General features: G+C 53.6%; 1 protein-coding gene across 1 annotated transcript in view; it reads right to left on the reverse strand.

Annotated features, from left to right (window-relative positions):
- The window catches only part of NEMF (nuclear export mediator factor), a 73,248-nt gene that overhangs the window by 2,047 nt on the left and 46,487 nt on the right, over positions 1 to 24,714 (reverse strand). The window contains exon 32 of the mRNA XM_075330151.1: positions 23,731 to 23,810. Within this exon, the coding sequence (XP_075186266.1) occupies positions 23,731 to 23,810 (80 nt within the window). The remainder of the gene's footprint in view (positions 1 to 23,730; positions 23,811 to 24,714) is intronic.

Genomic DNA, 24,714 nt, shown 5'->3' on the forward strand with positions numbered 1-24,714 from the left:
GGCTTTTGAAGCCTGCGACCCTTTGCGCTTACCAGCGACAAGGACAAAGAGTGCATCCGAGCGGCGCAGGGGCGCCGTGCGGGAAATGTAGATTCTGAGTGCTCTCACTAGATCCAACAAATGTAGATCCTTTTCATACCGATGAACTGCATGCGGATAAAAGGAAGGCAAGGAGATATCCTGATTAAGGTGAAAAGAGGATACCACCTTAGGGAGAAACTCCTGAATGGGGCGCAGCACTACCTTGTCCTGGTGGAACACCAGGAAAGGAGCTTTGGATGACAGCGCTGCTAGTTCAGACACTCTCCGAAGAGACGTGACCGCTACCAGAAATGCCACTTTCTGTGAGAGTCGAGAAAGTGACACATCCCTCAGGGGCTCGAAAGGCGGCTTCTGGAGAGCAACAAGGACCTTGTTTAGATCCCACGGATCTAACGGCCTCCTGTACGGAGGTACGATATGACACACCCCCTGCAGGAACGTGCGCACCTTAGAAAGTCGCGCTAGACGCTTCTGAAAAAACACGGACAGTGCCGAGACTTGCCCTTTAAGGGAGCCGAGCGACAAGCCCTTTTCCAACCCAGATTGCAGGAAGGAAAGAAAGACAGGTAACGCGAATGGCCAGGGGGATACTCCTTGTGCAGAGCACCAGGATAAGAATATCTTCCACGTTCTGTGGTAGATCTTAGCAGACGTGGGCTTCCTAGCCTGTCTCATGGTGGCAACGACCCCTTGGGATAATCCTGAAGATGCTAGGATCCAGGACTCAATGGCCACACAGTCAGGTTCAGGGCCGCAGAATTCCGATGGAAAAACGGCCCTTGGGACAGGAAGTCTGGTCGGTCTGGTAGTGCCCACGGTTGGCCGACCGTGAGATGCCACAGATCCGGGTACCACGACCTCCTCGGCCAGTCTGGGGCGACGAGTATGACGCGGCCGCAATCGGATCTGATCTTGCGTAACACTCTTGGCAAGAGTGCCAGAGGTGGAAACACATAAGGGAGCCGGAACTGCGACCAATCTTGCACTAAGGCGTCTGCCGCCAGAGCTCTTTGATCGCGAGACCGCGCTATGAAGGTCGGGACCTTGTTGTTGTGCCGAGACGCCATTAGGTCGACGTCCGGCACCCCCCAGCGGCGGCAGATTTCCTGAAACACGTCCGGGTGAAGGGACCATTCCCCTGCGTCCATGCCCTGGCGACTGAGGAAGTCTGCTTCCCAGTTTTCTACGCCCGGGATGTGAACTGCGGATATGGTGGATGCCCTTTCCTCCACCCACATCAGAATCCGCCTGACTTCCTGGAAGGCTTGCCGACTGCGTGTCCCTCCTTGGTGGTTGATGTATGCCACCGCTGTGGAGTTGTCCGACTGAATTCGGATCTGCTTTCCTTCCAGCCACTGCTGGAAGGCTAATAGGGCAAGATACACTGCCCTGATTTCCAGAACATTGATCTGAAGGGTGGACTCCTGCTGAGTCCACGTCCCTTGAGCCCTGTGGTGGAGAAAAACTGCTCCCCACCCTGACAGACTCGCGTCTGTCGTGACCACTGCCCAGGATGGGGGCAGGAATGATCTTCCCTGTGATAATGAGGTGGGAAGAAGCCACCATTGCAGAGAGTCCTTGGTCATCTGAGAAAGGGAGACTGTCCTGTCTAGGGAAGTTGTCTTCCCGTCCCATTGGCGGAGAATGTCCCATTGAAGTGGGCGCAGATGAAACTGCGCGAACGGGACTGCCTCCATTGCTGCCACCATCTTCCCTAGGAAGTGCATGAGGCGCCTTAAGGGGTGCGACTGACCCTGAAGGAGAGACTGCACCCCTGTCTGTAGTGACCGCTGCTTGTCCAGCGGAAGCTTCACTATCGCTGAGAGAGTATGAAACTCCATGCCAAGATACGTTAGTGATTGAGTCGGTGCCAGGTTTGACTTTGAAAAGTTGATGATCCACCCGAAAGTCTGGAGAGTCTCCAGCGCAACATTCAGGCTGTGTTGGCATGCCTCTTGAGAGGGTGCTTTGACAAGTAGATCGTCTAAGTAAGGAATCACCGAATGTCCCTGAGAATGCAAGACTGCTACCACTGCCGCCATGACCTTGGTGAAAACCCGTGGGGCTGTCGCCAGACCAAATGGCAGAGCTACGAACTGGAGATGGTCGTCTCCTATCACGAAACGTAAAAAACGTTGGTGCTCTGTAGCAATCGGCACGTGGAGATAAGCATCTTTGATGTCTATTGATGCAAGGAAATCTCCTTGAGACATTGAGGCAATGACGGAGCGGAGGGATTCCATCCGGAACCGCCTGGCGTTCACATGCTTGTTGAGCAGCTTTAGGTCCAGAACAGGACGGAACGAGCCGTCCTTTTTTGGAACCACGAAGAGATTGGAGTAAAAACCTTGTCCTTGTTCCTGCAGAGGAACAGGGATCACCACTCCTTCTGCTCTTAGTGAGCACACCGCCTGCAGAAGGGCATTTGCTCGGTCGGGATGTGGGGAGGTTCTGAAGAACCGAGGCGGAGGATGAGAACTGAATTCTATCCTATACCCGTGAGACAAAATGTCTGCTACCCACCGGTCTTTGACCTGTGGCAGCCAAATGTCGCAAAAGCGGGAGAGCCTGCCACCGACCGAGGATGCGGAGGGATGAGGCCGAAAGTCATGAGGCAGCCGCCTTGGAAGCGGTTCCTCCGGTTGCTTTCTTGGGGCGTGAATGAGCCCGCCAGGAATCTGAGCTCCTTTGCTCCTTCTGAGTCCCTTTGGACGAGGAGAATTGGGTCTTGCTGGAGCCTCGAAAGGACCGAAACCTCGACTGCCACTTCCTCTGTTGAGGTTTGCTCGATCTGGGCTGGGGTAAGGAGGAGTCCTTACCCTTGGACTGTTTAATGATCTCAGCCAATTGCTCACCAAACAGTCTGTCTCCAGATAGTGGCAAGCTGGTTAAACATTTCTTGGAAGCAGAATCTGCTTTCCATTCCTTTAACCACAAGGCTCTGCGCAAAACCACAGAGTTGGCAGACGCCATTGAGGTACGGCTCGTAGAGTCCAGGACAGCGTTGATAGCGTAAGTCGCAAACGCAGACATTTGCGAGGTTAGGGACGCTACTCGCGGCACTGCTGGACGTATGATAGAGTCCACCTGTGCCAGGCCAGCTGAAATAGCTTGGAGTGCCCACACGGCCGCGAATGCTGGAGCAAACGACGCGCCGATAGCTTCATAGACAGACTTTAACCAAAGGTCCATCTGTCTGTCATTGGCATCTTTAAGTGAAGCCCCATCTTCCACTGCAACTATGGATCTAGCCGCAAGCCTGGAGATTGGGGGGTCCACCTTTGGACACTGGGTCCAGCGTTTGACCACGTCAGGGGGAAAGGGATAACGTGTATCCTTAAGACGTTTGGAGAAACGCTTATCTGGATAAGCATGATGTTTCTGGACTGATTCTCTGAAGTCAGAGTGGTCCAGAAAAGTACTCAATTTACGCTTAGGATACCGGAAATGGAACTTCTCCTGCTGTGCAGCTGCCTCCTCTGCTGAAGGGGCTGGGGGAGAAATATCCAACAGTCTATTGATGGCCGCTATAAGGTCATTTACCATAGCGTCACCATCAGGGGTATCTAGATTGAGAGCGGTGTCAGGATTAGATTCCTGATCACCCACCTCTGTCTCCTCATACAGAGCCTCGTCTCGCTGAGACCCTGACCAGTGTGATGACGGCGAGGGTCTTTCCCAGCGAGCCCGCTTAGGCTGCCTGGGACTGTCATCCGAGTCAGTCTTCAGCCTGTGATGCCTGGGACCCCCTTGAAGTACGGATTAGTTCCAACTGAGGGGGACCGGGGAGCATAGACACAGCAGTGTCCATGGTCTGAGAAACTGGCCTGGACTGCAAGGTTTCCAGGATTTTTGTCATAGTCACAGACATCTTATCAGCAAAAACTGCAAATTCTGTCCCCGTCACCGGGGCAGGGTTCACAGGCGTCTCTGCCTTGGCCACTACTACCATAGACTCTGGCTGCCGAAGTGGGACAGGGATTGAACATTGCACACAATGGGGGTCATTGGAACCTGCCGGTAGATTAGCCCCACATGCGGCACAAGCAGTGCATACCGCCTGTGCCTTGGCACCCTTGCGTTTTGCGGATGACATGTTGTTGTCTCCTCAGAGCAATGTAGGGTATAAGCCAAGAAGCGACTGTACAGTGCAATATAAATATATATGGTACAGGGAAAAAATGCACCAAATAACACTGTGGCACTAGTGGGGCCAGCACTTATGTGCAGCTTACCGCCCGCATAAACGCGGGTGTGTGGTCGCCAGAGTCCCTTGTCTGAGTCCCCCAGAGCCTGTGTCCGTTCTCCAGCCAGACTGCATGCAGGAATGGCTGCCGGCGTCCTGTGGAGAGGGGCGGGCCCTGGGCGTGTTGAGACCAAGAGCGGGAAACTTGCGTCCCCACTGTGCCCAGTGAGAGGGCTGGAGTATGTAAATAAGACTCCAGCCCTCGGCGCTGGCTATAGAACAGCGTCTCTCCCTTTCCCTGATTGACAGGGTGGGGGCGGGAACGAAGCAGAGCTAGGCCGCAAAAGCCGGGGACTAGATTTATGAGCGCTGCCGCCGTAAAAGCGCGGGCAGCGCGAGTCCCCGGCGCACTACAAGTCCCAGCGGCGCCGCCGCTCCCGGAGCGGCCGGCGCGGTAGTTCCCAAGACATAAAATCACTCAGCTAAGCTGCAGTGACTCTAACCCGAGCGCGCAGCGCTAGTGCCCCCGGCGCACTAGCACACCCAGCAAGCCTGGAGTGTGCGTGGCCTGTCTGTGCGGGGACACAGAGTACCTGAACGTTGCAGGGCCTTGTCCCTGACTGTACTCAGCTCCTCCAGCAGGGTCTCTGGGTCTGTGGATGGAGCTCGGCCTCAGGGTTTGGGGGCCGGTAAGATCCCACTTCCACAGAGCCCCTCAGGGGGATGGGGAAGGAAAGCAGCATGTGGGCTCCAGCCTCCGTACCCGCAATGGGTACCTCAACCTTACAAACCGCAAGTGGGGTGAGAAGGGAGCATGCTGGGGGCCCTATATGGGCCCTCTTTTCTTCCATCCGATAGAGTCAGCAGCTACTGCTGACTAAACAGTGGAGCTATGCGTGGATGTCTGACCTCCTTCGCACAAAGCAGAAAACTGGTGAGCCAGTGATCCCACTGGGGGTGTATAGCCAGAAGGGGAGGGGCCTTACACTTTTTAGTGTAATGCTTTGTGTGGCCTCCGGAGGCAGTGCTATACACCCAATCGTCTGGGTCTCCCAATGGAGCGCCGAAGAAAAAACTTTTCTGCATGTAGAAGTGAGGCTCACAATTTTCTATAGGCCAGGAAATAACAGTATGTGGGAAAACCCAGCTATCAGCAATGTGCAACTGTGGTAGAACCTTTTGCAAAGGAACCAGTTATGATATTGATCCATCTGGAAGTAGTGGTATGGCTGGACAAGGGCTTGTTCCCTTATAAAACGCTCTCTCTCTAATATACAGTATATAAATGTAGCATAAAATTCCAATGCAAATCAGGCTGAGAGAGTGCACTATGGGCAGACAGTGCTTTGCATATGACTTCTACGCCACATTTCTCATGGTTGACACCCTTTATAGTTTTTAGATATCAGATTTGTCTTTTTTTATTTGGGGACATACCCTGTTTCCCCGAAAATAAGACACTGTCTTAGTGCTTTTTTCGGGGCAAAAAAAAAAAAAAAGTCTTTATTCTCGAGGAGACATGGTTGGAGGTAAGTGTACCCCTACAAAAAGCAGACCTCCCCTTCCCAGGATTGTCATACCTACCAGCCCAGGGTGTCTGCGCAGCTGCCAGATCTCCGTGCCAGAGCAGAGCAGAGCGGGCGCTCCCAACAGCTATGCTGCACGCTGTGCTTCCTGCCTTGTGATGCGTTCCTCCTGCAGATCCTGGAAGCTTCGCTGCTCAGAGCTCAGCATCACATGATGCAAGGTCCTGTAAGCGCCACTGCTTGGTGCACGCTGTCTAGAAGCAATCAAGATCGCTGGATGTGGTGAGTGTGTGTGATCAATGTCTGTTCTGCTGCAGGTCGTTCATGCACTCCACTGCTCCCGATCAGCGTCTGGTGAGTATGGTCGTGGGGTCTTCTGGGGGTGTCCGCTCTCTAATGAAGTGTCCTGCAGTGTCTAACTTTTTTACCACTGCACGGACACTTCATTATTGACTGCGACTAGGTCTTATTTCTTTGTCGCTCCATTGGGAGACCCAGACAATTGGGTGTATAGCTTCTGCCTCCGGAGGCCACACAAAGTATTACACTTTAAAAAGTGTAACCCCTCCCCTCTGCCTATACACCCTCCCGTGCATCACGGGCTCCTCAGTTTTATGCTTTGTGTAGAAGGAGGCACACATCCACTCATGCTCCCATTTTAGTCAGCAGCAGCTGCTGATTTTATCGGTTGGAAGAAAAGAGGGCCCCCACAGGGCCCCCGACATGCTCCCTTCTCACCCCACTGAGTCGGCGGTGCTGTTAAGGTTGAGGTACCCATTGCGGGTACAGAGGCTGGAGCCACATGCCGTTTTCCTTCACCATCCCATAGAAGCTCTGGGTGAAGTGGGGATCCTAACCGGTCATCCATTCACTGGGACCGGGCTCCCTCCGCAGCCCCTGTGGGAATCTGCCGGACCGGAGACTTGGTATCATCAGGGACAGGGCCCTGCATCCAAAGGTACTCTGGGTCCCCATGGGGACAGTGCATGGACCGCTGGTGTCACAGACGCCGCAGCTGCGGCTGGTTTTTGTGACGACCGGGACTTCCGCGCCGACCGGTATTAAATTTAGTCCCCGGCTTCATTGCGGCCTAGTACATAACTCCCGCCCCCGGGCCTGCCAGTCAGGGGTAAGGGCGGGACGGTCGACCTGACGTCGGCAGTGAGGGCTGGAGCATACTTTAGGTTTCCTCCCCCCCCTCACTGATCACTGTGGGGCACCAGATTCCCGCACTTTATTAGTCGCCGCCCACGGCTCCCTCCTCCCCTGAGAGCTCCGGCAGCCATTTTTTACACACTCTGCCGGTGGAGGATTTCAGGAACGAGTTCTGAAGGACGGATCACAGCTCTGGGAGACCTAGGCAGGGAATCTGGTGGACACACACCGCTTTGAGCGGTCGGTAAGCCACACCGGTCACCCGGTGCTGGTCCCCCTAGGGTGCCGGAGTGTATATATATGTGTATATATATATATATATATATATATAAATATATATATATATATATATATATATATATATATATATATATATATATATATATATATATATATATATATATATATATATATATATATATATGTCTATATGTCTAGACTGGCGGCTAGATCTGTAGTAACAGTGGCAGATGGCTCATAGCTCAAGGATGCCACTGACAGGCAGATAGAGCTCCTGGTGAAATCCATCTATGAAGCCACAGGTGCGTCTTTTGCCCCGGCCTTTGCAGCCGTGTGGGCACTCCAAGCTATCTCAGCTTGTCTGTCTGAGATTAATGCGGTCACACGTACCTCTGCTCCGCAAGTTGTGTCTTTGACTTCTCAGGCGTCGGCTTTTTCGTCCTACGCCATGAACGCCGTCCTGGACTCTGCTAGCCGTACAGCGGTGGCAGTCCGCAGGGCCATGTGGCTACGCGAATGGAAGGCAGACTCTGCTTCCAAGAAATTCTTAACCGGTTTGCCGTTTTCTGGCGACCGATTGTTTGGCGAACGATTGGATGAAATCATTAAGGAATCCAAGGGAAAGGACTCATCCTTACCCCAGTCCAAACCGAAGAGACCTCAGCAACGGAAAATTCAATCGAGGTTTCGGTCCTTTCGGCCCTCAGCCAAGTCCCAATCCTCCTCGTCCAACAGGCCACAGAAGGGCCAGAGGAACTCTTATGCGTGGCGGTCTAAGTCACGCCCCCAAAAGACCGCCGGAGGCACTGCCTCCAAGGCGGCCTCCTCATGACTCCCGGCATCCCCGAACCACATCCTCGGTCGGTGGCAGGCTCTCCCGCTTTTGCGACGCCTGGTGGCCACATGTCCAAGACCGATGGGTGAGAGACATTCTGTCTCACGGTTACAGGATAGAGTTCAGCTCTCGTCCTCCGACTCGTTTCTTCAGAACTTCTCTGCCCCCGGCTCGGGCCGGCGCACTTTTTCAGGCTGTGAGCGTCCTGAAGTCAGAAGGAGTGGTGATTCCCGTTCCCCCTCAGGAACATGGTCACGGCTTCTACTCCAACTTGTTCGTGGTGCCAAAGAAGGACGGATCATTCCGTCCCGTTCTGGACCTCAAACTGCTCAACAGGCATGTGAGCACCAGAAGGTTTCGGATAGAATCTCTCCGCTCTGTCATCGCTTCGATGTCACATGGAGACTTCCTAGCATCAATCGACATCAGGGATGCTTATCTCCATGTGCCGATCGCACCCGAGCATCAACGCTTCCTGCGCTTTGCCATCGGGGACGAACACCTTCAGTTCGTGGCATTGCCTTTCGGCCTGGCGACAGCCCCACGGGTCTTCACCAAGGTCATGGCATCTGTTGTGGCGGTCCTACACTCTTGGGGCCACTCGGTGATCCCTTACTTAGACGATCTCCTAGTCAGGGCACCCTCCCGGGAGGCGTGTCAACACAGCCTGACCGTCGCTCTGGAGACTCTCCAGCGGTTCGGGTGGATCATCAACTTTCCAAAGTCCAAGTTGACACCGACCCAATCACTGACTTACCTAGGGATGGAGTTTCATACTCTCTCAGCGATAGTCGAGCTACTATTGGACAAACAGCTTTCACTGCAGACAGGGGTGAAATCTCTTCTTCGGGGCCAGTCACACCCCTTGAGGCGCCTCATGCACTTCCTGGGGAAGATGGTGGCAGCAATGGAGGCAGTTCCCTTCGCGCAATTTCATCTGCGCCCACTCCAATGGGACATTCTCCGCAAATGGGACAGGAGATCGACGTCCCTCGACAGGAACGTCTCTCTTTCCCTTGCAACCAAGACGTCACTTCAGTGGTGGCTCCTTCCCAACTCTCTGTTGCAGGGAAAATCCTTCCTGCCCCCAACCTGGGCTGTGGTCACGACGGACGCGAGTCTGTCAGGGTGGGGAGCGGTGTTTCTCCACCACAGGGCTCAGGGAACCTGGACGCCGATAGAGTCCTCCCTGCAGATCAATGTTCTGGAGATAAGGGCAGTGTATCTAGCCCTAAAGGCGTTCCATCGGTGGCTGGAGGGCAGGCAGATCCGCATACAGTCGGACAACGCCACGGCGGTCGCGTACATCAACCACCAGGGCGGTACGCGCAGCCGTCAAGCCTTCCAGGAAGTCCGGCGGATTCTGATGTGGGCGGAGGCCACAGCCTCCACCATCTCCGCAGTTCACATCCCGGGCGTGGAAAACTGGGAAGCAGACTTTCTCAGTCGTCAGGGCATGGATGCGGGGGAATGGTCTCTTCACCCAGACGTGTTTCGAGAGATCTGTCGACGCTGGGGAACGCCGGACGTCGATCTCATGGCGTCACGGCACAACAACAAGGCCCCGGCCTTCATGGCACGGTCTCAGGATCACAGAGCTCTGGCGGCGGACGCGTTAGTTCAGGATTGGTCGCAGTTTCGACTGCCTTATGTGTTTCCTCCTCTGGCGATGTTGCCCAGAGTGTTACGCAAGATCAGATCCGACTGTCGCGCCATTCTCGTCGCTCCAGATTGGCCGAGGCGGTCGTGGTACCCGGATCTGTGGCATCTCACGGTGGGTCAGCTGTGGGCGCTTCCAGACCGCCCAGACCTGCTGTCTCAAGGGCCGTTTTTCCATCTGAATTCTGTGGCCCTCAACCTGACTGTGTGGCCATTGAGTCCTGGCTCCTAGCGTCCTCAGGGTTATCTCAAGATGTCATTGCCACCATGAGACAGGCCAGGAAGCCAACGTCCGCCAAGATCTATTACAGGTCTTGGCGGATCTTCTTGTCCTGGTGCTCTGATAATGGTTTTGCTCCCTGGCCTTTTGCCTTACCCATTTTTCTTTCATTCCTTCAATCCGGAATGGACAAGGGTTTGTCACTGGGCTCTCTCAAGGGACAAGTATCGGCGCTCTCAGTATTTTTTCAAAAACGCCTGGCAAGGCTTCCGCAGGTCCGCACGTTCCTGCAGGGAGTTTGCCACATAGTTCCACCCTACAAGCGCCCGCTGGAACCCTGGGACCTTAACAGGGTGCTGACGGCTCTCCAGAAGCCACCTTTCGAGCTGCTGAAGGATGTCTCTTGATCACGTCTTTCGCAGAAGGTGGCATTTCTAGTGGCAGTTACCTCACTCCGAAGAGTGTCGGAGCTTGCAGCGCTGTCATGCAAAGCCCCCTTCCTGGTTTTTCACCAGGATAAGGTGGTTCTGCGTCCTGTACCGGAGTTTCTCCCTAAGGTATCTCCTTTTCATCTCAATCAGGATATCTCCTTACCTTCATTTTGCCCTCATCCAGTTCACCAATGCGAAAAGGATTTGCACTCTTTGGATCTGGTGAGAGCACTCCGTTTCTACGTGTCTCGCACGGCGCCCCTGCGCCGTTCAGATGCGCTCTTTGTCCTTGTCGCTGGCCAGCGTAAGGGCTCGCAGGCCTCCAAGTCAACCTTGGCTCGATGGATCAAGGAACAGATTCTTGAAGCCTACCGTTCTTCGGGGCTTCCGCTTCCTTCGGGGCTGAAAGCCCATTCTACCAGAGCCGTGGGTGCGTCCTGGGCATTGCGACACCGGGCTACGGCTCAACAGGTGTGTCAGGCAGCTACCTGGTCTAGTCTGCACACTTTCACAAAACACTATCAAGTGCATACCTATGCTTCGGCAGACGCCAGTCTAGGTAGGCGAGTCCTTCAGGCGGCGGTTGCCCACCTGTAGGAAGGGGCCGTTTTCGGCTATCTGTTATTGAGGTATTCTTTACCCACCCAGGGACTGCTTTTGGACGTCCCAATTGTCTGGGTCTCCCAATGGAGCGACAAAGAAGAAGGGAATTTTGTTTACTTACCGTAAATTCCTTTTCTTCTAGCTCCTATTGGGAGACCCAGCACCCGCCCCTGGTCCCTTCGGGCTGTTGTTCTTTTTGTGTACACATGTTGTTCATGAAGAATTGTTCTTTTGGTTCATGGTTTCAGTTCTCCGAACATCCTTCGGATTGAATTTACCTTAGACCAATTTATAAGTTCCTCCTTCCTGCTTTTGCACCAAAACTGAGGAGCCCGTGATGCACGGGAGGGTGTATAGGCAGAGGGGAGGGGTTTACACTTTTAAGTGTAATACTTTGTGTGGCCTCCGGAGGCAGAAGCTATACACCCAATTGTCTGGGTCTCCCAATAGGAGCTAGAAGAAAAGGAATTTACGGTAAGTAAACAAAATTCCCTTCTTTCGGGGGATGCCTTATATTTAAACATCTCTGAAAAATCCTGCTAGGTCTTATTTTCAGGAAAACACTATCTATACCACTACTTCTATAAGTTAAAAAGGCGCTGGTAGGTTCCCCATGAATGTATATTTCTCTATCGCTTTCATTGGGGGACACAGGACCATGGGTGTATGCTGCTGTGACTAGGAGGCTGACACTAAGTGAACATAAAAAGTTAGCTCCTCTCTGGCAGTGAACACCCCGAGCCGGAGGCGGATCTATGCCAGTTTTTTTGCTTAGTGTCGTAGGAGGCTGAAGTGGGCCCATATCTCTGTGGGCCAACCTCAGCCTAGGCTATTGCGTTTTTTTCCGTTTTTCTTCAGCGCTCTATTGGGAGACCCAGACGATTGGGGTATAGCTACTGCCCTCTGGAGGCCACACAAAGCACTACATTAAAAGTGCAAGGCCCCTCCCCCTCTGGCTATACCCCCCCCCGTGGTATCACGGGTTCTCCAGTTTTAGCTTTGTGTGCGAAGGAGGTCAGACATTCCATGCATAGCTCCACAGATTTTAGTCAGCAGTAGCTGCTGACTATTTCGGATGGAAGAAAAGAGGACACATATAGTGTCCCCAGCATGCTCCCTTCTCACCCCTGGATGGTGTTGTAAGGTTGAGGTACCTATTGCTGGTACAGGGCTGGAGCCTGACATGCTGTTTTCCTTCCACATCCCCTGGTAGGGCTCTGTGGAAGTGGGATCCTGCCGGCCTCTCAGCTCTGACGCCGGGCTCCATCCACAGACCCATTAGAACCTGATGGAGACGGAGCAGGAGTACGATCAGGGACAGGCCCTGCATCATACAGGTACTCTGTGTCCCCGGCAGGCACAGACACACTCCGGGCTGGCTGGGTGTTGTAGTGCGCCGGGGACCGCAACGTTGGAGTTAGTGTCCCTACAGATTACTGGGGGATTTTTTGTGTATGGGAACGCAGCGCCGACCCCCTCTGGACCGGGCGGCGCTGCTGTGACTTGTGGTGCGCCGGGGATCCGCCGTCCGCGCTTTTACGGCGGCGGCGGTTATAAATTGAGTCCCCGGCTTTTTGGGCCTAGGACGCCGGCAGCTCCGACTCGTTCCCGCCCCCACCCTGTCATTCAGGGTAGGGGAGAGACGCTGTTCGCTAGCAGCGACGAGGGCTGGAGCCTGATTTACATGCTCCAGCCCTCACACTAGGCACAGAGGGAAGCAGGCTTCCCGCTCTTAGCCAGGAACGCCCAGGGCCCGCCCCCCTTCTCTCTCAGGACGCCGGCAGCCATTACATGCAGTCTGGCTGGAGGAAGGACGCAAGGCTCTGGGAGACCTGGACTAGGGGCTATCTGGCGACCACACACCCGCTTTTTAAGCGGGCGGTAAGCGATTTTTCTGTACTGGTCCCTCTAGTGCCTCACGGTGTATCGGTGTACTGTGTAGGATATAGAGATATTGTATTTCTTGCACTGTGAGGTCGCTTCTGGCTGCATCTCCCAGATCCCTCTGTGGAAGCAACAACATGCCATCCTCAAAACGCAAGGCTGCCAAGGCTAGGGCTGTGTACACTGCGTGTGCTGCATGTGGGGCTAATCTACCAGAAGGCTCCGATGACCCCCATTGTGTGCAATGCTCCGACCCGGTGCTGCTTCGCCAGCCGGAGTCAGGAGAGGTAGTGACCCAGGCTGAGACGCTTGTAAGTTCTGCCCCGGTGACAGGGACAGACTTTGCAGTTTTTGCTGATAATATGTCTGTGTCTATGGCAAAAATCCTTGAAACCTTGCAATCTATGCATGGGGCTCAGTCTTTGGGCACGGCGAGGCCTCTGTCCTCAGGTCCCCCTCACTTGGAATTAATCCAGCCCACAGGGGGGTCCCCGGCTTCACAGGCCGAGGATTATGACTCAGATGATAGCCCCAGCCACCCTAAACGAGCTCGCTGGGAAAGACCCTCGACGTCATCACACTGCTCAGGGTCTCAGCGCAATCAGTCTCTCTGTGATGTGTCTGATGAGAGTGATCAGGAATCCATTCCTGGAACCCCTCTCAACCTGGATACCCCTGATGGGGATGCCATGGTAAACGACCTTATCTCAGCCATCAATAGGCTGTTGGATATTTCTCCCCCAGCCCCTTCAGCAGAAGAGGCGGCTGCGGAGCAGGAGAAGTTTCGTTTCCTTTATCCCAAGCGTAAATTGAGTGCTTTGTTGGATCACGCTGACTTCAGAGAATCAATCCAGAAGCACGACGCTCACCCAGAAAGGCGTTTCTCTAAACGATCTAAAGATACGCGTTTCCCTTTCCCCCCTGAGGTGGTCAAGCGCTGGACACAGTGTCCAAAGGTAGACCCCCCGATTTCCAAACTCGCAGCTAGGTCCATAGTTGCAGTGGAGGATGGCGCTTCACTTAAAGATGCCAATGACAGACAGATGGACCTTTGGTTAAAATCTGTCTATGAAGCTATCGGCGCGTCGTTTGCTCCGGCATTCGCAGCCGTATGGGCACTCCAGGCTATTTCAGCTGGCTTAGCAAAAGTGGATGCTATCATACATCCAGCAGTGCCGCAAGTGGCGCACCTTACCACGCAGATGTCGGCGTTTGCGTCTTACGCTATCAATGCGGTCCTAGAATCTACCAGTCGCACCTCAATGGCGTCCGCCAATTCGGTAGTTTTGCGCAGAGCCTTGTGGTTAAAGGACTGGAAAGCAGATGCTGGTTCCAAAAAATGTTTAACCAGTTTGCCTTTATCTAGAGATAGACTGTTTGGCGAGCCATTGGCTGATATCATTAAGCAGTCCAAGGGTAAAGACTCCTCTTTACCACAACCCAGAACAACCAAACCTCAGCAGAAAAAGTGGCAGCAGAGGTTTCAGTCCTTTCGAGGTTCGGGCAAGACACCATTTACCTCGTCCAAAGGGACTCAGAGGACGCAAAGAAACTCAGATTCGTGGCGGGCTCACACGCGCCCCAAGAAAGCAAATGGAGGTACCGCTTCCAAAGCGGCTACCTCATGACTTCCAGCCCCCTCCCTCCGCATCGCCGGTCGGGGGCAGGCTCTCCCGCTTTTCCGGCATTTGGATGTCACAGGTCAAAGACCGGTGGGTGACGGACATTTTGTCTCGCGGGTACAGAATCGAGTTCAATTCTCGTCCTCCGGCTCGGTTCTTCAGAACCTCCCCACATCCAGACCGAGCAGATGCTCTGCTGCAGGCGGTGGACTCCCTAAGAGCGGAAGGAGTGGTGATCCCAGTCCCTCCTCAGGAACAAGGGCAAGGGTTTTACTCCAATCTCTTTGTGGTTCCAAAAAAGGACGGCTCGTTCCGTCCTGTTCTGGACCTAAAACGGCTCAACAAACATGTGCACGCCAGGAAGTTCCGGATGGAAACCCTGCGTTCTGTCATTGCCTCAATGTCCAGAGGAGACTTCCTTGCCTCAATAGACATCAAAGATGCTTATCTCCACGTGCCAATTGCTACAGAACATCAACGTTTTCTACGTTTTGTGATAGGAGACGACCATTTTCAGTTCGTAGCTCTGCCATTTGGTCTGGCGACAGCCCCACGGGTCTTCACCAAGGTCATGGCGGCGGTGGTAGCAGTCTTGCACTCTCAGGGACACTCGGTGATCCCTTACCTAGACGATTTATTGGTCAAAGCTCCCTCTCAAGAGGCATGTCAGCACAGCCTGAATGCTATGCTGGAGACCCTACAGTCTTTCGGATGGATCATCAACTTTCCAAAGTCGATCCTATCACCGACTCAATCACTAACGTATCTTGGCATGGAGTTTCATACTCTAGCAGCGATAGTGAAGCTTCCGCTGAACAAGCAGCGGTCACTACAGACAGGGGTGCAATCTCTTCTGCAGGGCCAGTTGCATCCCTTGCGGCGCCTCATGCATTTCCTAGGGAAGATGGTGGCAGCCATGGAAGCAGTTCCCTTTGCGCAGTTTCATCTGCGCCCACTTCAATGGGACATTCTCCGCCAATGGGACGGGAAGTCAACGTCCCTGGACAGGAAAGTCTCGCTTTCCCAGACGGCCAAGGACTCCCTACAATGGTGGCTCCTTCCCACCTCATTGTCTCAGGGAAGATCCTTCCTGCCCCCATCCTGGGCAGTAGTCACGACAGATGCGAGTCTGTCAGGGTGGGGAGCAGTATTTCTCCACCACAGGGCTCAGGGGACGTGGACTCCGCAGGAGTCCACCCTTCAGATCAATGTTCTGGAGATCAGAGCAGTGTATCTTGCTCTACTGGCCTTCCAACAGTGGCTGGAAGGAAAGCAGATCCGAATCCAATCGGACAACTCCACAGCGGTGGCATACATCAACCACCAAGGAGGGACGCGCAGTCGGCAAGCCTTCCAAGAAGTCCGGCGCATTCTAATGTGGGTGGAGGACAGAGCATCCACCATATCCGCGGTTCACATCCCAGGCGTAGAAAACTGGGAAGCAGACTTCCTCAGTCGCCAGGGCATGGACGCAGGGGAATGGTCCCTTCACCCGGACGTGTTTCAGGAAATCTGTCGCCGCTGGGGAGTGCCGGACGTCGACCTAATGGCATCCCGGCACAACAACAAGGTCCCGGCATTCATGGCGAGGTCGCGCGATCAAAGAGCTCTGGCGGCAGACGCCTTGGTTCAAGATTGGTCGCAGTTTCAGCTCCCATACGTGTTTCCGCCTCTGGCGCTCTTGCCCAGAGTGCTACGCAAGATCAGATCCGAGTGCAGCCGCATCATACTCGTCGCTCCAGACTGGCCGAGGAGGTCGTGGTATCCGGATCTGTGGCATCTCACGATCGGTCGACCGTGGTCACTGCCAGACCGACCAGACTTACTGTCCCAAGGGCCGTTTTTCCATCAGAATTCTGCGGCCCTGAACCTGACTGTGTGGCCATTGAGTCCTGGATCCTAGCATCTGCAGGATTATCTCAAGGAGTCGTTGCCACAATGAGACAAGCTAGAAAGTCGAATTCGGCTAAGATCTACCACAGAACGTGGAAGATTTTCTTATCCTGGTGCTCTGCTCAGGGAGTGTCTCCCTGGCCATTTGCATTGCCCAAGTTTCTTTCCTTCCTGCAATCGGGGTTAGAGAAGGGCTTGTCGCTCAGCTCCCTTAAAGGGCAAGTTTCGGCACTATCCGTGTTTTTTCAGAAGCGTCTAGCACGTCTTTCTAAGGTGCGCACGTTCCTGCAGGGGGTCTGTCATATTGTGCCCCCGTACAAGCGGCCGTTAGATCCATGGGATCTGAACAGGGTACTAGTTGCTCTCCAGAAGCCGCCCTTCGAGCCTCTGAAGGAAGTTTCCTTTTCTCGGCTGTCACAGAAAGTGGCGTTTCTTGTTGCGATCACATCGCTTCGGCGAGTGTCTGAGCTGGCAGCTCTGTCATCCAAGGCTCCCTTCCTGGTGTTCCACCAGGACAAGGTAGTGCTGCGCCCTATTCCGGAGTTTCTCCCTAAGGTCGTATCCTCTTTTCATCTTAATCAGGATATATCCTTGCCTTCTTTTTGTCCTCATCCGGTTCACCGGTATGAAAAGGACTTACGTTTGCTAGATCTGGGGAGAGCACTCAGAATCTACATTTCCCGCACGGCGCCCATGCGCCGTGCCGATGCACTTTTTGTCCTTGTCGCTGGTCCGCGCAAGGGGTTGCAGGCTTCTAAAGCCACCCTGGCTCGATGGATCAAAGAACCAATTCTAGAGGCCTACCGTTCTGCGGGGCTTCCGGTTCCTTCAGGGCTAAAAGCCCACTCAACCAGAGCCGTGGGTGCGTCCTGGGCATTACGTCACCAGGCTTCGGCTCAACAGGTGTGCCAGGCAGCTACCTGGTCCAGTCTGCACACTTTCACCAAGCATTATCAGGTGCATACCTATGCTTCGGCGGATGCCAGCTTAGGTAGAAGAGTCCTGCAGGCGGCAGTGACACCCCCGTAGGGGAGGGCTGTTTTGCAGCTCTAACATGAGGTATTTCTTTACCCACCCAGGGACAGCTTTTGGACGTCCCAATCGTCTGGGTCTCCCAATAGAGCGCTGAAGAAGAAGGGAATTTTGTTACTTACCGTAAATTCCTTTTCTTCTAGCTCTTATTGGGAGACCCAGCACCCGCCCTGTTGTCCTTCGGGATGTTTTTTTGTTGTTTGCGGGTACACATGTTGTTCATGTTGAACGGTTTTTCAGTTCTCCGATGTTATTCGGAGTTAATTTGTTTAAACCAGTTATTGGCTTCCTCCTTCTTGCTTTGGCACTAAAACTGGAGAACCCGTGATACCACGGGGGGGGTATAGCCAGAGGGGGAGGGGCCTTGCACTTTTAATGTAGTGCTTTGTGTGGCCTCCAGAGGGCAGTAGCTATACCCCAATCGTCTGGGTCTCCCAATAAGAGCTAGAAGAAAAGGAATTTACGGTAAGTAACAAAATTCCCTTCTTTTCGGGCTATACTGCGCCGCTCAGCATTCTCATCATTCTACATTTTTGTGTCTTTTCTGCAGGGTTAAAGACCCTGCTTCAGAGAGAACTCTCGCCCCAGGGTTGCCTGAGGGCTCGAGACGCCAGGCCCTATCCCCCTCCTGCCCCATGGTACCACCCCAGGGGCTGATTGGGGACCGATATTATTAATTGTTTTAAGGCACACACTCCCCGTCGACCCCCATGGTACCGTCCCAGGGGGTGTTTCTGGTGGAGGTGAAGAAAAATCCCTGAGGATGTCAGACTGTGACAGCGCAGGAGCGCTCACATCAAGGGGTCCTCTGTCACCAGGCCTCCCCCAGTGTTCACCTGATACCATGGGCCCAGGCTTAGGAGCTGGCACTGCAGCGCTCCACAGTCTCCATCACGGCTCCTCAGCATCCCTCAACACTTACCAGGGGCCGCAGCATCATGGAGAGGACATATGGATCCGAGCGACACGCGTGGACGCAGGTAAGAGCTGCTCCGCGCGCAGCGCTGCGCTCCCGGCGGCCGCCGCTCACTAATTTAGTCCCCGGCTTCGGGCCTACCCTGGGCCGGAGCACTCCGCCCCCCCCCGTTTGCGCGCGCCGCCTCTGGCCTGCCCTCTGCATATTTTGCCCGGAGACAGCCACCTCATCTGCCAGCACGCCCCCCTCCAGCAGTAAAAAAAAAAAAAAGGCAAAAGCCCGCGTTTTTCTTTCCAACGGCTTACCTCAGCACAGGCAGGCCGGTGAGCAACAGCATTTTTTCTCTGCAGCTTTCCCAGCTACTCTGAGGCCCCTGCTGACCCGGGAAGGACACAGGCCAGGGTGAGTGCTGCTCCTCATTGGGACCAGCGACACTTTGTACCCTTTTTTTTGGTATTTCTTCCAACTGTCTCCTCCCTAGTGTCCCTAGTAGGAGTCTCCTGAGCAGCCATGTCTAACTCTAAGTCGTCCCGATCCAAACAGGCCCCCTTTATAATGCATTTTGCGTGCTCGTCCTGCAACGAAAAATTCTCCCAAGGCCAGGCTACCTCCCTCTGCGCAGCTTGCGCTCCCGATCCGCAGCCCACGCAGATTGCCCCAGACGCCGCCAGCCCCCCCCGTCCACGCCGCTACTGCAGCAGTACAGGACGCCTCGGGCCCCAATGCGCTCCCTCCCCCGGAGTGGCTGACTTCTTTCTCCCAGTGGGTGGATTCTCTGTCAAGAGCGTCCCTGACCATCGCGCAAGCTTTGCAGTCGCTCCCTACGCTCAGTCATGCCACACAGGTCCAGCTGCCGCAGGACGACAGTCATGCTAACCCCGACCTGGCTACTGGAGCGTGGAAGCGAACCCGCACGGTCTCGTCTTCCAATTCCTCCCAGAGGTCCCTCTCCCCTCAAAGGCCCGAGTGCCACTCGTCTCAGAGACCGTCTGATGATTCAGGGGAAGAGTCGGATGCAGCCTCCCTGCTGGACTCTGATCAGGCAGCCGATGTCAGGCGTATGGTGGACAGCCTGGTCGACGCGGTGAATACGACGCTGAAACTACAGCCGGACTCTGCAACCGCCCAGAGCTCACAGGTATCTTTCAAACGACTTAAACGTGTTCACAGGTATTTCTGCGATCATCTGGAGTTCGCCGAGATCTTGCGCAAGCACAGACAGCAACCGGACAGGACGTTCAACAACGGTAAGTAGATTGATCTACACTATCCCTTCCCCGAGGATCTCAGGAAGGAATGGGCAGGCTCATCGGTGGTCGACCCTCCGGTCTCCCGCCTGGCCTTGCATACAGTTCTATCTCTGCCGCAGGGAACATCGCTACGTGATGCCACGGACCGAAACATCGAGAGATTCGCCCGTTCGGCTTTTGAGGCGGCAGGCACGGCCCTGTCACCGGCCTTCGCCGCCGTCTGGGTAGCTAAGGCCATGGTGACCTGGGCCGACACCCTCCGCAGAGGCCTTCGCTCGCAGTCTGGCGATCCCGAGCTCGTCAACATGGCGGCACAGATTGCCCTGGCGGGTGAGTACATCATTAACGCATCTCTGTCTACAGCCAATTGCGCACCACAAGCGGCCAGCAACACGGTGGCTATCCGCCGAGCGGTCTGGCTCAGAGCCTGGAATGCAGACGCGGCTTCAAAGCAATCCCTTACCACCCTCCCGCTTGCAGGAGGCCGACTGTTTGGGGACAGGCTCGACCAGATTATCGCCGAGGCTACGGAGGAAAGAGCACCTCCCTTCCCCAACTGAGACCAAGGCGTATCCCGCGCCGCCAGCCGACCTCAGGTTTTCGCCCTTTTCGCAGCTTCAGTTCCCCGACACAGCCTAGGAGGAACAGATTCCCGCAGAGAAGCAGAAGGAACCCGTCTTTCAAAACAAATCCCTCCTGGCGTTCCAGACCACGCCAGCCTGCCAAACCAACATCTAGATCTCAGCGATACTCCTCCAAATGACTCGTGGTCTTCGCGCGTCAGCGCAGACCAGGTGGGGGGGCGCCTTTCTCTCTTCCAACACGTCTGGCTCCCCTTGATCACAGACGCTTGGGTCAGAGAAATCCTAGTCTGGGGTTACAAGATAGAATTTACGTCAATTCCTCCAAATCGCTTTTTCCTTTCCCATCCTCCCGAGTCAGACGCGCGAGCTCTCCCTTTCTTGCACGCCATCGAATCTCTGCACCGCTCAGGGGTCGTGATTCCGGTCCCAGATTCGGAACGGTTAAGGGGAGTCTACTCCAACCTCTTTGTTGTCCCCAAGAAGGATGGCACTGTGCGCCCTGTTCTCGACCTCAAGATCCTCACCAGGTACATCACCGAAGATTTCACATGGAGTCCCTCCGGTCGGTGATTGCCTCCATGGAGGTTGGCGAATTCCTCGCCTCTCTGGACATACAGAACGCATATCTGCATATCCCGATTGCACACCAGCACCAAAAATTCCTGCGCTTTGCAGTGGCACACTATCATTAGCAGTTCACTGCCCTACCGTTTGGTCTTGCGTCTGCGCCTCGAGTGTTCACAAAAGTCATGGCTGCTGCCATGTCGATCCTGCACTCCAGAGGTGTTTTGGTAATTACATACCTGGACGACTTACTGATCAAGGGGTCCTCTTTCAACGACTGTCGTCTAAGTGTCCAGGTCACCATCGACACTCTATCCCGTCTCGGTTGGCTCATCAATCGGAAGAAGTCCTCGTTGACCCCGGCGTGCCGGATTAAGGACGTGTGTTCCTTCTACAGGAAAAGATTGTCTCCCTCCGGAAGGACATCCAGACCCTCCACCTCTCCAGAGCGCTGTCCATACGCTTCGGTATGAGGGCCCTCGGTCGAATGGTGGCGGCAATAGAGGCGGTTCTGTTTGCCCGCTTCCACCTTCGCCCCCTTTGGCTTTCTCTACTGCACAATTGGGACAAGTCTCTATTCACCTTGGATCGCAGGAAAGCCGGCTCCCGATCAATGTGTTGGAGATCAGAGCGGTGCTACGAGCCCTGCAAGCCTTTCAGCACCTTCTCCAGGGGTCTCCAATGAGGATACAATCGGACAACGCCACGGCGGTTGCATACATCAATCATCAGGGCGGTATGAGGAGCGTCATGGCGATGAGAGAGGTGAAGAGGATCATACAATGGACAGAGTCTCACCCCGCCAGGATCTCCGCGGTACATATCCCCGGCGTGGAAAAATGGGCGGCCGACTACCTCAGCAGACAGGGTCTGGCGTCGGGCGAATGGTCTCTCAACAGAGGTTTTCGAGCAGATCTGCCACAGGTGGGGGACTCCGGATGTGGACCTGATGGCCTCGCGGTTCAACAATCAAGTCCAACAGTTCATATCCCGCTCCCACGACAAGCAGGCGCTAGGAGTCGACGCCCTCATTCTTCCGTGGAATCAGTTCAGACTACCGTTCATCTTCCCGCCGCTGCCACTGATCCCAAGAGTCCTCAAGAAAATCAAGGCAGAGGACATTCCGGTGATTCTCATCGCCACAGAATGGCCCAGGCGAGCATGGTTCGCAGAACTCGCACAGCTCGTCGCAGACACCCCATGGCGGCTTCCGGACCTGCTGTCTCAAGGTCCGCTCTTCCATCAAAATTCAGGGGTTCTCAATTTGACGGCATGGCTCTTGAATCCTGGCTGTTAGCCCAGTCAGGATTTGCTCCAGGAGTGATTCAGACTATGATTAGGGCTCGAAAGTCTTCATCTTCAAAGATCTACTACCGCACCTGGAGGGCCTTTTTTCAGTGGTGCGAGGTCTACGGAAATCTCTCCCAGCTAGTTCTGTCAATACCGACGCTTCTAGCGTTCCTTCAGGCAGGGTTGCAAGCAGGTCTCTCGCTGGCAACCATCAAGGGGCAGGTGTCGGCTTGGTCTGTTCTTTTCCAAAGAAATCTAGCATCACGTCCGCAGGTCAAGACGTTCATCCAAGGTGTCACTCATCTGAATCCGCCCTATCGGGCTCCGCTAGAACCATGGGATCTTAATGTGGTTTTAGGATCCCTTCAACTGGCTCCATTTGAACCGCTCAAAGAATCTTCATTCTCACACTTATCCTGGAAAGTGATTTTTTTGGTGGCGGTCACTTCGATCAGGAGAACGTCTGAACTGGCAGCTCTTTCGTGCCGTTCACCTTTTCTTGTTTTTCACCAGGACAAGGTTGTCCTGCGTCCGTCTCCGGAGTTCCTGCCGAAGGTGGTGTCTCCTTTTCACCTGAATGAGGATATCGTGCTTCCATCTTTTTGTCCGGCACCCACTCGCTCCTTGGAAAGGTCACTACACACTCTGGACTTAGTACGAGCGCTCAGGACTTACGTCTCGAGAACTGCGCCTTTCAGCAAATCAGACAACCTGTTCGTCCTGCCTTCTGGTTCCAAGAAGGGCATGCCGGCGTCCAAGGCTACCATTGCCAGATGGATCAGGTCAGCCATTTTGAAGTCCTACCGAATCAGGGACAAGTCCCCTCCGAGGGGAGTAAGAGCCCATTCCACCCGGGCAGTTGGGGCGTCTTGGGCAATCAGACACCAGGCTTCAGCCGAGCAAGTCTGCAAAGCCGCAACGTGGTCCAGTCTTTATACCTTCACCAGGTTTTACAAAGGTCCACACCCAGGCATCAGCAGATGCCTGCCTTGGGAGAAAGGTGTTGCAGACGGCCGTCGCACACCTCTAAAAAGGTAGTAAACATTTGTACAGAGCGTTCCTACAGAATTTGTGAGTTTTGTTTTCGATCTGTAGGACGGCTTATGTACCCACCCAGGGACTGCTTTTGGACGTCCCATGGTCCTGTGTCGCCCAATGAAAGCGATAGAGAAAGAAGGATTTTTGTGTACTCACCGTAACATCTCTTTCTCTGAGTCTTCATTGGGGGACACAGCACCCACCCTGTTTGGATTGTGAGGTCTTCATTTACCGGATGTTTCCCGATGTTGTTTGCGGGTTACCTTTGTTTCCATCCGGATATAATTATTTATATATATATATATATATATATATAAAATCACACACACACGTTTTTCACCACACATTTTTCTTGTGTATTACATTGTTTAGTTATGGTTGTTCAGGTCTCTCCTACTACTGCTTTTGCACTAAACTGGCATAGTTCCGCCTCCGGCTCGGGCTGTACACTACCAGGGAGGCGCTAACTTTGTGTTCACTTAGTGTCAGCCTCCTAGTCACAGCAGCATACACCCATGGTCCTGTGTCCCCCAATGAAGACTCAGAGAAAGAGATTTTACGGTGAGTACACAAAAATCCTTCTTTATGTCTTTCCAATAGTTATGTTCCCTTGTGACTCTTGGGGTATCAATCACTATCTACACAGTACTTGTCTTGGATTATTGTGTGTGGCTGTTTATGTAACTGATGCAGCTCAGCATCCATAGCCGGAGGTGTCATTTTATAGAGAAGCTACAGACCCTACATTGTAGATTTGTACCTTAACGCTTCGCAGTAAATCCTTTTCTCGGCTGGTGGCTTCCTTGGAATGCATGAAACTGTTCAGGGCAGTTTTAGCAGCTGTGGAAAAAAAAAGAATTTCAAAGCCTTTTAGTACTGAAAACCAGTCCAAGCATTTCTATTCTGTACTAGAACGGTGCACTGGTTGCTGTCTGTACCGGAGTATTAAAGGAACAACATAAAGGAATAGCTTATGTATAAAGAGGATTCTAGTAATCAAGCAGGTTAAATATAAGGGATATATACATTAATAGTAAAACGTCTCATGCTCCTATTATGAACTACATTTCTTAAAGGGATATTTCCTCTCCATATCGGGTGTTGAGCCTGATACTTGAAGGACGCATGAGGCACTGGCCGGGATTGTGCATCTGTTCTATTAGCTGCAGTTTTGCTATTTATATTTCTTGGTTGCTTAATTGAGGACACAGGAGACCCTAGGTATACGCTGCTGCCATCAACAGGCCGACACTAAGAAAGAAGGGAATTTTGTTACTTACCGTAAATTCCTTTTCTTCTAGCTCTTATTGGGAGACCCAGACGATTGGGGTATAGCTACTGCCCTCTGGAGGCCACACAAAGCACTACATTAAAAGTGCAAGGCCCCTCCCCCTCTGGCTATACCCCCCCCCGTGGTATCACGGGTTCTCCAGTTTTAGTGCCAAAGCAAGAAGGAGGAAGCCAATAACTGGTTTAAACAAATTAACTCCGAATAACATCGGAGAACTGAAAAACCGTTCAACATGAACAACATGTGTACCCGCAAACAACAAAAAAACATCCCGAAGGACAACAGGGCGGGTGCTGGGTCTCCCAATAAGAGCTAGAAGAAAAGGAATTTACGGTAAGTAACAAAATTCCCTTCTTCAGCGCTCTATTGGGAGACCCAGACGATTGGGACGTCCAAAAGCTGTCCCTGGGTGGGTAAAGAAATACCTCATGTTAGAGCTGCAAAACAGCCCTC

Source organism: Anomaloglossus baeobatrachus, chromosome 12 (assembly GCF_048569485.1).
Source record: "Anomaloglossus baeobatrachus isolate aAnoBae1 chromosome 12, aAnoBae1.hap1, whole genome shotgun sequence".
Classification (NCBI taxonomy): domain Eukaryota; kingdom Metazoa; phylum Chordata; class Amphibia; order Anura; family Aromobatidae; genus Anomaloglossus; species Anomaloglossus baeobatrachus.